At 50.2% G+C, this 12,636-nt stretch overlaps 1 protein-coding gene across 5 annotated transcripts in view; it reads left to right on the top strand.

Moving 5' to 3' along the window:
- LOC141074369 (uncharacterized) overlaps positions 1-12,636 on the top strand; it is a 130,930-nt gene that overhangs the window by 7,105 nt on the left and 111,189 nt on the right. For 4 of the 5 annotated variants that reach the window (XM_073562025.1, XM_073562024.1, XM_073562026.1 and 1 more), the window contains exon 3: positions 3,579-3,653. In XM_073562025.1, coding sequence (XP_073418126.1) covers positions 3,579-3,653 — 75 coding nt within the window. Of the gene's footprint in view, positions 1-3,578; positions 3,654-7,469; positions 11,325-12,636 lie in introns of all 5 variants that reach the window. The other variant, XM_073562028.1, reaches the window with a different exon arrangement.

Genomic DNA, 12,636 nt, shown 5'->3' with positions numbered 1-12,636 from the left:
TCTCTGTAGTCACCGGCACACTGCACCTTCTCTCTGTAGTCACCGGCACACTGCACCTTCTCTCTGTAGTCACTAGGCACACTGCACCTTCTCTCTGTAGTCACTAGGCACACTGCACCTTCTCTCTGTAGTCACTAGGCACACTGCACCTTCTCTCTGTAGTCACCGGCACACTGCACCTTCTCTCTGTAGTCACCGGCACACTGCACCTTCTCTCTGTAGTCACCGGCACACTGCACCTTCTCTCTGTAGTCACCGGCACACTGCACCTTCTCTCTGTAGTCACCGGCACACTGCACCTTCTCTCTGTAGTCACTAGGCACACTGCACCTTCTCTCTGTAGTCACCGGCACACTGCACCTTCTCTCTGTAGTCACCGGCACACTGCACCTTCTCTCTGTAGTCACCGGCACACTGCACCTTCTCTCTGTAGTCACCGGCACACTGCATCTTCTCTCTGTAGTCACCGGCACACTGCACCTTCTCTCTGTAGTCACCGGCACACTGCACCTTCTCTCTGTAGTCACCGGCACACTGCACCTTCTCTCTGTAGTCACCGGCACACTGCACCTTCTCTCTGTAGTCACCGGCACACTGCACCTTCTCTCTGTAGTCACTAGGCACACTGCACCTTCTCTCTGTAGTCACCGGCACACTGCACCTTCTCTCTGTAGTCACCGGCACACTGCACCTTCTCTCTGTAGTCACCGGCACACTGCACCTTCTCTCTGTAGTCACCGGCACACTGCATCTTCTCTCTGTAGTCACCGGCACACTGCACCTTCTCTCTGTAGTCACCGGCACACTGCACCTTCTCTCTGTAGTCACCGGCACACTGCACCTTCTCTCTGTAGTCACCGGCACACTGCACCTTCCTCTCCGGTACTCACTGTTGGCGGCGGTAGTTGGCGAACACTGGCCTGCACTCTGCTGGTGCTCCCGGTACGGATCACTCCTCTGCCCGGCTGCAGCTGCTTCTCCTGCTGCTGGACACTCGGCTCTCCTCAGCGCAGCGGTCCCTCTGCAGACGTCGGGGGACCCTGTCGGTGCGGCCTGTTACGGCGTCGGTGCTCTGTGTGGGGGAAGAGGGAAGCAGAGCGTGCTGCTCACTGCCCTGCAAACTGCTTTGCATTCGCGCCAAACTGCCCTGCTTCACGCACTTTTCTTTTTTATCCCCCCCCCCCCGCTGTTGTGCGCGTTTTACCTCCGTCTCTCCCTGCCTTACAGGGTCAAGAGGTTGGTGCGGCTCACTCAGGAACATGGAAAGGTCTGCCTCCCTAAAGCGTCCCCCAGGGAACAGGAGATGCAGCCTTTTTAGTTCCAGACCGGGCATGCAGGTATCCACGGTCTGGTCGTCCACCCTTAAACCTGCACTACCCTAACAGCCTAAGTGGGTCCTTCCCCCCACTGCCGTGAGGAACCTCATCACTCGCTGTCACCTCACACTGCCCTGGCTAGTGCACTGGCCGGCGAGGGACGCTAGCCTCACCACTGCAGATAGTACCACACAGGGACAGTGACAAACACGAAAGGGACGAGAAAAAAACACCACATGTAGCTTCCAGACTCTGCTGCCAAGCGCCACACCACAAATGACACAGAAGCCGGACTCCAAACTCCAGAAACAGCACACACCAGACAGCTGCCACTGCAAGGCTGGCCTCCATAGAGAAACTCTACCACCAACAGTCAGCTGATGCATCAGGTGACTGTTTAAAGGATGGTGGGAGTGGTCACCACCTGCATCAGCTGACCTAGCAACTCTGCAGTTACAACAGATTGACAGCAAGGGAAAACTGACAATAGCCCTCGCTGGACCTGAAAGGCAAAAAGCTACATTTAAAACAGAGTAGAACCAGAGCTGCCACGAATCCAAAACTGGATCGTGACAGGTGGGATCTGTGTCCCATCTGTGCAGCGGGATCTGCGTCCCGTCTGTGCAGCGGGATCTGCGTCCCGTCTGTGCGATGGGATCTGCATCCTGTCTGTGCGGTGGGATCTGTGTCCTGTCTGTGCGGTGGGATCTGTATCCCGTCTGTGCGGTGGGATCTGTGTCCCATCTGTGTGGTGGGATCTGTGTCCCATCTGTGCGGTGGGATCTGTGTCCCGTCTGTGCGGTGGGATCTGTATCCCGTCTGTGCGGTGGGATCTGTGTCCCGTCTGTGCGGTGGGATCTGTGTCCCGTCTGTGCGGTGGGATCTGTGTCCCATCTGTGCGGTGGGATCTGGGTCCGGTCTGTGCGGTGGGATCTGCATCCCGTCTGTGCGGTGGGATCTGTATCCCGTCTGTGCGGTGGTATCTGCGTCCTGTCTGTGCGGTGGGATCTGTATCCCGTCTGTGCGGTGGGATCTGTATCCCGTCTGTGCGGTGGTATCTGCGTCCTGTCTGTGCGGTGGGATCTGTGTCCCGTCTGTGCGGTGGGATCTGCGTCCTGTCTGTGCGGTGGGATCTGTATCCCGTCTGTGCGGTGGGATCTGTATCCCGTCTGTGTGGTGGGATCTGTGTCCCGTCTGTGCGGTGGGATCTGTGTCCCGTCTGTGCAGTGGGATCTGTATCCTGTCTGTGTGGTGGGATCTGTATCCTTTCTGTGCAGTGGGATCTGTATGCTGTCTGTGCGGTGTGATCTGTATGACGTCTGCGCGATAGGATCTGTGTCCCGTCTCTGAGATGGGATGTGTATCCCCTCTGTGCGGTGGAATCTATGTCCCTTCTGTAAGGTGGGATCTGCGTCCCGTCTGTAAGGTGGGATCTGTGTCCTGTTTGTGCGGTGGGATCTGTGTAATGTCTGTGTGGTGGGATCTGTGTCCCGTCTGTGTGGTGGGATCTGTGTCCCGTCTGTGTGGTGGGATCTGCTTCCCGTCTATATGGTGGGATCTATGTCCCGTCTGTGCGGTGGGATCTGCTTCCCGTCTGTATGGTGGGATCTGCTTCCCGTCTATATGGTGGGATCTGTGTCCCGTCTGTGTGGTGGGATCTGTGTCCCGTCTGTGTGGTGGGATCTGCTTCCCGTCTATATGGTGGGATCTATGTCCCGTCTGTGCGGTGGGATCTGCTTCCCGTCTGTATGGTGGGATCTATGTCCCGTCTGTGTGGTGGGATCTGTGCCCTGTCTGTGTGGTGGCATCTGTGTCCCGTCTGTGTGGTGGGAGCTGCTTTCCGTCTATATGGTGGGATCTATGTCCCGTCTGTGTGGTGGGATCTGTGCCCTGTCTGTGTGGTGGGATCTGTGTCCCGTCTGTGCGGTGGGATCTGCTTCCCGTCTGTATGGTGGGATCTATGTCCCGTCTGTGTGGTGGGATCTGTGTCCTGTCTGTGTGGTGGGATCTGTGTCCCGTCTGTGCGGTCAGATCAGAATCCCTTCTGTGTGGTGGGATCGGTGTCCCATCTCTGAGGTGGGACCTGCATCCCGTTTGTGTGGTGGGATCTGTATCTAGTCTGTATGATATACAAGGTGAAAGTCAAAGGCAAAAATAAGACTGTGATAATATTAGAGATACATTATATTAAGTTATAACAAGAGTGTGATAAATGTAATATTAATGATAAATTTACAAAACTTCTTTTTTTGTTTCTTCCAGCCTGGCAGACGACGATTAAAGTCTATATCTATGTCGGATATTGATGTTGAATACCACCCGTCTGACAATATGCAGGTGATGAGAAATACTGATGAAATCTCATCTGTTACTATGATTGTGGACCTGTTTAACCTATGACTACTGTCATATCCACAAGTGAGAGATTGCTAACCCTTCCAGACCCCTCTACTTTCACCAGACCTCTCTGACATCCAGGATTGTCTGTATCCTCCAGATAACTTCCATCTTCAAAATCTTCTGGGTGGTCTAGATTTCTCCTCAAGAACCTTGAATCCTTTCCAGACTCCTTGGTCCACTTTAAACACTGTCCTCACAATACTTATGGGGGAGCAGAGAGGGAAACATTACACAGTATGGGGGCACCAGAGGGGAAAATTATACTGTACTCCTTTTTATGTTACACTATACACTATACACTATATACAGAGCTCCTGTGTATAATGTCACTGGTGATCACTGTATTACCTGTACACTGACACTATATACAGAGGAGCTCATGTGTATAATGCCACCAGTGGTCACTGTATTACCTGTACACTATATACTATATACAGAGCTCCTGTGTATAATGTCACTAGTGATCACTGTATTACCTGTACACTGACACTATATACAGAGCTCCTGTGTATAATGTCACTGGTGATCACTGTATTACCTGTACACTGTACACTATATACAGAGCTCCTGTGTATAATGTCACTGGTGATCACTGTATTACCTGTACACTGACACTATATACAGAGGAGCTCATGTGTATAATGCCACCAGTGGTCACTGTATTACCTGTACACAGACACTATATACAGAGTTCCTGTGTATAATGTCACTGGTGATCACTGTATTACCTGTACACTGACACTTTATACAGAGTTCCTGTGTATAATGTCACTGGTGGTCACTGTATTACCTGTACACTATACAGAGCTCCTGTGTATAATGTCATTGGTGATTACTGTATTACCTGTACACTGACACTATATACAGAGCTCCTGTGTATAATGTCACTAGTGATTACTGTATTACCTGTACACAGACACTATATACAGAGCTCCTGTGTATAATGTCATTGGTGATTACTGTATTACCTGTACACTGACACTATATACAGAGCTCCTGTGTATAATGTCACTGGTGATTACTGTATTATCTGTACACTATATACTACCGTATATACTTGTGTATAAGCCGACCCGTGTATAAGCCGACCCCCTTAATTTTGCCACAAAAAGCTGGGAAACCTTATTGACTCGTGTATAAGCCTAGGGTGGGAAATGCAGCAGCTACTGGTAAATTTCAAAAATAAAAATAGTAAAACTAACTGAGACATCAGTACGTTAAATGTTTTTGAATAGCCATATTGAATCAGGAGCCCCATATAATGCTCCATACAGTTCATGATGGCCTCATAAGATTCTCTATACAAAATACACCCCATATAATGCTGCACAAAGGTTAATAATGGCCCCATAAGATGCTCCATAGAATAATATGCCCCATATGCTGCTCCATAAAGGTTATGGCCCCATAAGATGTTCCATAGAATATCCCCATATGCTGCCCCATAAGATGCTCCATTGAATATGCCCCCATATGCTGCCCCCATAAGATGCTCCATAGAATATGCCCCCATATGCTGCCCCCTTAAGATGCTCCATTAAATATGCCCCCATATGTTGCCCCATAAGATGCTCCATTGAATATGCCCCCATATGCTGCCCCCATAAGATGCTCCATTGAATATGCCACCATTTGCTGCCCCCATAAGATGCTCCATTGAATATACCCCCTTATGCTGTCCCCATAAGATGCTCCATTGAATATACTCCCATACGCTGCCCCCATAAGATGCTCCATAGATTATACCCCCAAATGCTGCCCCCATAAGATGCTCTATTGAATATGCCCCCATATGCTGCCCCCATAAGATGCCCTATAGATTATGCCCCCATATATTGCTGCTGCCGCTACTGCAGATCTCGTCGCTGGGGGCCAGGTGCCGATGTGCTGAGCAGGTGGAGACACCGGCGCACTATGGGGGACAGGTGCAGGGGTCACCGCTGGCTCAGGACCCGGCACCTGAGATATTCACCTGTCCTGGTTCCAACGCTGCTCGCCGCTGTCTGCCCGTCGGGTCCCTCTGTCAGTGACATCAGGCAGCAGGGGGCGCGCACTGACTACGTCAACGTGCCCTCTGCTGCCTGAACGTCACTGACAGAGGGACCCGGTGGGCAGACAGCGATGAGCAGCGTTGGAACCGGGACAGGTGAATATAGAATATACTTACCTCCCCCTGGCGCGTCTCTGCAGTCCCGTTCTCCCATGGTCTCCCTTCTTTCCTTCAGTGGTCACGTGGTACTGCTCATTAAACTCATGAATATGCGCATATTCGTGACTTTAACGAGCGGTACCAAGTGACCGCTGTAGGAAGGAAAGGAGACCGTGGGACAAGCAGGGGGGGGCTGCAGAGACACGGCGTATATGACTCGCGTATAAGCCGAGAGGGGGATTTTCAGCCCCAAAAAATGGGCTGAAAATCTCAGCTTATACATGAGTATATACGGTATATACAGAGCTGCTGTGTATAATGTCACTGATGATCACTATATTACCTGTCCCCTATTTACAGAGCTCATGGGGTATGAATACATTTTCATGGCACTGTATGAGGTCTGGTGATGGGGTGGCAGTTTTTATCCCTTGTATGTGGTATTATTAGATTATGTTGTGTATGGAGATAACTTGTTCTTTCCGCTATCAATAAAAAGAATATTTCTATTAACCCCTTTCTGACGTCTGATGTAATGTTCCGTCCATGTGACCGTGGCCTGTTTGACCATGGACGGAATATTACATCATATCTTTAATGCGACACTGCAACCGAAGTTGAAGTGACGCATTATAATTCCAGCGCCATCTTATCTCTGGGTAGATGGTGCCGTCATCCTGGGGGTGTCGCCGCCTACCCGCACTCACGATTCTGACCAGCCAATCGCAGCATTTCTCATTGTTTCAGCCAATCAGATTGAAACACTGAGGTTGCAGCCTGGGATCGACCACCGATCCTAGGCTGGTGCCTGGCAATGCCAGGCATCGCCGAAAACTAAGCTGATTGGCACGATCGACAAAAGCCTGTGACACCACAATCCCTGCTGAACAAAGCAGACAGAAGAAAGAAGAGAGACAACAAGGGTAAGTGTTTTGACCTCTGCCCAATCTCTTCATCCACCCCAATCCCCCTCTTCCCCCCTTGCCTTCTCCCCCCTTCCTCCTCTTTTTACCCCCTCCACCCCCCTATGCACCACCTTTGTGACACAGTTCACTCATCAGAGCTTGTGCCTACTGTTTCCCACTTTTCTTTATCACCCTCCTTTTGTGCCACCCCCTTGTGCACATCCAGCAGCCGCTGAACTTTGATAAGTGACGCAGTTCACTCATCAGAGGTTGTGTCTGCTGTTTTAGACACATTTCTTCTTCGCCACCTCCATGCGCACATCCAGCAGCCACCGAACTTTGATAAGTGACACTGTTCTCTCATCAGAGCTTGTGCCTGCTGTTTTATACTTTTCTTTTCATAGACATTTTTTTCTCCCTGGTTGTGCTTTTTTCTTTTAGCTTTTTCTTTTCAGACAAAATTTACACAAAGCACTATCCCCCCCACACACAAACAGTTAAAAATAAAGTACTGACACAATCACCACATTCATAAAAAAATGTTGTCCCCTTCATCCCAACAATGCTATTCAGTGGAGGAGGCATATGCTTTTTTTGCCTCAGACACTGATTGCGAGGGAGATGATCCCACATTTCTTTATTTCTCAGATTCGTTGTCCTCATCTTCTTCCTCTTCCTCCTCTTCATCTTCCTCCTCAGGTCTTGCTGAACTACCAAGCAGATGTCCCAGGGCAGAAGATGAAGCAGCACCCACAATTCTAGAAGATGAACCAGCGCACCCCATTACGGACCCTGTATGGACCTAGCCCCCCAAAAATTACGAGCCACCAATTCCTGATTTTGTGGCAGAATCAGGAATCAAGTTTGACACCACGGCCTCACAGAACTAGACTTTTTCAAAGTCTTTTTCTCTGAGGATTTTGTTAACCTCATGGTGGGCCAAACTAATTTATATGTTCGTCAATTTTTGGCACAAAGCCCCGGTTCATCATTTTCTAACTGGTCTTCTGTAGACGCAGTTGAAATGATGCAGTTTTGGGACCTGGTCCTTCACATGGGTATCCTGAAGAAGCCGGAAATTCGGCAATATTGGAGTGTTGATGTTCTATACAACACTCTAGTGCTCCAAATGGTCAAGGCCCGGACGCGTTTTGAGGCCATCCACAAATTCCTGCATTATACCGATAATGCACAGTGTCCCCCACAAGATGACCCCCAACTTTGACCGGCTGTTCAAAGTTCGGCCGGTCATCGAACACTTCAATAAAAAGTTTGCTGAAGTTTATGTGCCCCAAAGGGACATCTGCGTGGATGACTCCTTAATTCATTTTAAGGGGAGGCTCAAATTCCGTCAGTACCTGCCCAGTAAGAGGGCCAGGTACGGAATAAAACTCTACAAACTGTGTGAGAGTACCTCAGGGTACACCTACAGGCAGAGTCGTAGCTAGGGTTTTGTTTCGGGGGTGGCGAAATTTCTGGGTGGGCCCCCAACCAGGTAACCTTGATTACAACTCGGTGACGCACAATAATAGTGGAGGAGAACCTCAGCAGAGGACCGCGCTGTTGCTGAATATAATTTCTAAATAAAGACCAATATTGATATTACCGCCATATAGTGAGTGGTAGATACCCGTCCTACACAACATACCGTATAAGAGATCACAGCACAGTTACAGATGGCAACTTACAGCTGACGTTCTTTCTGATGGAATCGTTCACTTTTCCATCTGGCCCAGACCAACATGACAACTTCTTCCAGCCAGGACTCGTCTGCAGAGATTACAACAAAAATATTCATTTCATGTCTCATATTTTCAGCACTGTCACCAATGGGACTACTCCCTACCTGCACAAACTCCTTACCCTGCTGATACCCCAATGCTGAGCTGCTGCTGCTGCTGTATGTGTCCCTTTAACTGTACCTGCTGTGTGGTTCTCTGTGTCCTCTAAATTCTAAAGCAACTCTCGAAAACAGTGCCCATATTTTGTCCCCTAGAAAGTAATAGCGCCGTTTGTGCCCCTTTGACAGTCACAGTTACCTGAGTTCCCTATAACAATAAGTACCCACTTTACAGTTAATAATGTCATGAGTCTCCCCCCCTGTACAACTCCCCTATACACAGTATGATGCTCCCCTATACACAGTATGATGCTCTCTTATACACAGTCTAATCCCCCCTCACTGTATATACACTGACCGCTTAGTATTCCCCAAATTGTTTGATAGCTCCAACACAGTAATCTCCACACTGTATGATGGCCCGCTAGATAGCCTCCATATAGTATAATGTGCCAGACAAGTTCACTATAGTCCTCAATATAGTATAATGCACTCCCCATAGGCAGACCCTATAGAATAATGCAGCCCTTTATATAATGCACCCCATAGGCAGGCTCATAAAAAATAAATCCAAAACTCACCTTTCCTCCTGGTTTCTTCCCTGCTGCGAGCTCCCGCACATCTCCGGACTGTAGGCTCCGAGTAGTGACGTCATTGCGACCCCCTGTCAGTGTTGGCGTTAGTGACATCAGAAGCTGATGAGAGGGGGATGATGGGTGAGGGAGCGTAATGCTCCTTCTCTCATCAATATAGTCAGCTGAAATGGCATCCAGCCAACACAGTTGATTTTGCAATGACAGGTGGGGGCCCACTGCGCCTGCTCACGAGCCCCATAGCGGCCGGGTGGCAGATCAGGGAGATCAATTCTGCCTGATCTGCCGCAGAATGTAACACTATCGGCGTGCTGTGGGTGGGTCCCCTCAGAGTGCTGGTCCCGGGTGACCTCCATCCCCCCTGTAGCTCACCACATTGTAGGATTCACGATAAGTCACCTGCATTACTGATACTAATAACACTAGTAACATGTCCATGCCACTAACAATCGCTGCATAGAAAAACACGATTCCACAGCTATTTGTCATCAAGCACTAACTGCTGCTGTGGCACTACAAGTGCCAGACGTAACTTCCCAGTAGGAGCACTCTGGGAGCAGCAAACACTAGTTAGGGTGTGCGCACACGTTGCGGATTCTGCTGCGGATCCGCAGTGGATTTGGTCCTGCGGATCTGCAGCAGTTTCTGCTGCGTTGTACAGTACAGTCTATGAGAAATGAAGAACACAGGGCACACGCTGCGGATTTTCTGCAGATTTAAATCTGCAGCATGTCAATTCTTTGTGCGGAATCCGCAGCGTTTTGACACCTGCTCCATTACAGGAATCCGCAGGTGTAAAAACGCAGGTGAAATCCGCACAAAATCCGCAGGTAGAACGCCGGTCATTTAACCTGCGGATTTACCTGTGGATTTGGCCAAATCCGAGCTGAAAAATCCGCAGAGTAATCCACAACGTGTGCACATCCCCTAATCCTCCAGGACTCGCTGTCAGCCTGGTAACGGGTAGGTTAATAATTACACGCCAGCACAAACAGCGAGATAAGGTGATCGATACACTGGTTTAACCCTCCCTCTGCCTGTCAGGGAGGATGCGCCGCTCTCTCTGCACAGCTCAATGCCTGCAGCCAGCAGTGCGATCTCTAGTTTGCACTTTTCCTGGTTTTCTCTCAGTCCCAAAGTGCAGTAAATTCCCAGGCCAAGACAAAGCATCGCCATATAGCGCATCAGTGACCGCTGCAAAGTGCCTGAAAACTATGTAACACGTAATGAGAGCGTCATGTAATGAATATTACACCCCAATAGCAGTAAGTTGTATGTATATATCCAAAGCAACAGATTAGACACTTCAAATAGTAATTAACATAGATACTCATCAATTCCCATGCTGTGTGCAGTGTCCACCTGTCCTGGAGCAGCACGCTCCTCAGCTTTCAGGCTCCTCTCAGTCAGAAGCAATCAAGTGCAGAGCAGACAGTGAACTCAGCTCACAGGCGGAGCCCCCTGCGTCCAGGCTGCTGCTGGAGATGATGACTTCTCTGCAGCAGGGAGCTTTCAAGGAGAGCGCGCTCAGCCAGGATTGGGTGAGTGACCTCCCTTCCCCCTCTCCTCCACAGACTGCAGAACAGCGGTCACATGACTCACTCCCTGCTGCAGCATGTAATTGTATTGGCACGATCTGCACGCCGATATACTTACATAGCATAGCTCGGGTGGGCCCCATCAGAGCGCGGGGCCCTGGGCCACCGCCCCCTCTGCCCCCCTCAGTAGCTACGCTACTGCCTACAGGTTTAGAGTTTACGAAGGAAATGACACCAGGATTGAAACCCCTAACTGTCCTCCTGTCCTGGGAGTGAGTGGGAAAATTGTGTGGGATTTTGTGCAACCAATGCTGGATAAAGTTTATCACCTCTGTGATGTTGTCACATCTCCTGTTGTTTGTGGGCTGTTGCCCTTGTTTGCATTCTTTGCCTAGTAACAGTGATGTAGGGGAGAGGAGGAGTCGGGGGCAGGGACGTGGAGAGGAAGGAGGAAGTAAGGAATAAAGAAAAGCGCGGCCTAGCAGCCAAGCACCAGCACATCAGTGTACGTCTCTGAATTCTTTATCGCCGACATCACGACACTACAACTGGCGACGAGGAAGCGTTCATTTATCAGCCACAGGTATTTCAGTCCCACAAACAGTCTACAAGGCTATCAGCACTCACTATGGCTTGTCTACCCGCATTTCCCGCTTTTGATGTGCATCAGTCCCAAGCAAACCTGGCAGTATCTTGGGATAAATGGCTAAAGCGATTCAAGATATTTCTGCAAGCCATGAATGTCTCTGATGATACCCGGAAAAAAGCCATGAACCTCTACACCAATAACTTTTATACCAGCATCCCACTCTACAAATCCTTCTCTGCGCGAGGTACCGCAGCCTGCGGTACTGACCGCAAAAATCAGAGAGGCCTCCCGAAAACGCTACTTGGGCAGACGCTCAGAAGGGGAGACAGCAGAGCCCAATGTAGTGGCAACATGCTGGTGGTCAAGTACAATGACAAGAGGGATGTCTTTTTCTTGACCACCATACATGGTCATGGCAGCACCCTCAGCACTGTCCGAGGTACCTCTACACCGGTCAGCAAACCGGACTGTGTACTGGGTGTAAGGCAGCGCTGAGTGTATTGGGGGACACCTACTTGGCAGCGCATTCACGTCTCTCAGGAACACTTTCCGTTAAACAGTCTAGGTGGTTTATTGAACGGCATAAACCATATACGGCAACACAAAGAAAACAGTCTTGTATCAGATAGATCAGTGTTCACATTAGAGCTCCGCTCTCTCAGTTCTGAGGTCACACAGGCTGGGCCATGTCCAGTAACAGGCTCTATAGCCTCAACACAGTTATTTCCCCCTGTCTGGGGTTACCTCTGAGGAGCTCCTGCTCCAGACGCCGGCTCTTGGTTATTCTTTTCTCCCGGGGAAGCGGCTGCACTGGGCTCACCGATCCGGACAGTGCCTTATTCACTAGGCCGCCCCACGGTTCCAGAACCACAGCCGGGCAGGGGCTTCCCCAAACGCAGGCCGTCACAGACTCTGCTCACACACGTGGCCGGTCCGGATGCTGTTTAGGGATCCGACCCTACTCCTTGGGTCTCCCAACACACCAGCCTCACCAGGTCCAGGGCCTCAGCGGGTGCTATTCAGGACGTCCGTCCCCTCCTGAGACCATCCAACACTCACGCCTCACCGGGTGCTATTCAGGGATCCGTCCCTACTCCCAGGGACTCCCAACACACCGGCCTCACCAGGTCCAAGGTCGCAGAAGGTGCTATTCAGGAAGGCAGCACACCTTCCAACACCTAGACCCTCCAGGACCTTCCACCCTGAACCATCCAGGTACACACTCTCTCCCCATGTGACCAACCTCAGGTACATTATGGTCCGTAGCCACACCCACAGGTCATCACATTGCTATGACCTCATTGCA

Source organism: Dendrobates tinctorius, unplaced genomic scaffold, assembly GCF_039654945.1.
Source record: "Dendrobates tinctorius isolate UK_male_01 unplaced genomic scaffold, ASM3965494v1 ptg000332l, whole genome shotgun sequence".
In the NCBI taxonomy this organism is placed as follows: domain Eukaryota; kingdom Metazoa; phylum Chordata; class Amphibia; order Anura; family Dendrobatidae; genus Dendrobates; species Dendrobates tinctorius.
This window is presented reverse-complemented; position numbering and strand designations above follow the sequence as displayed.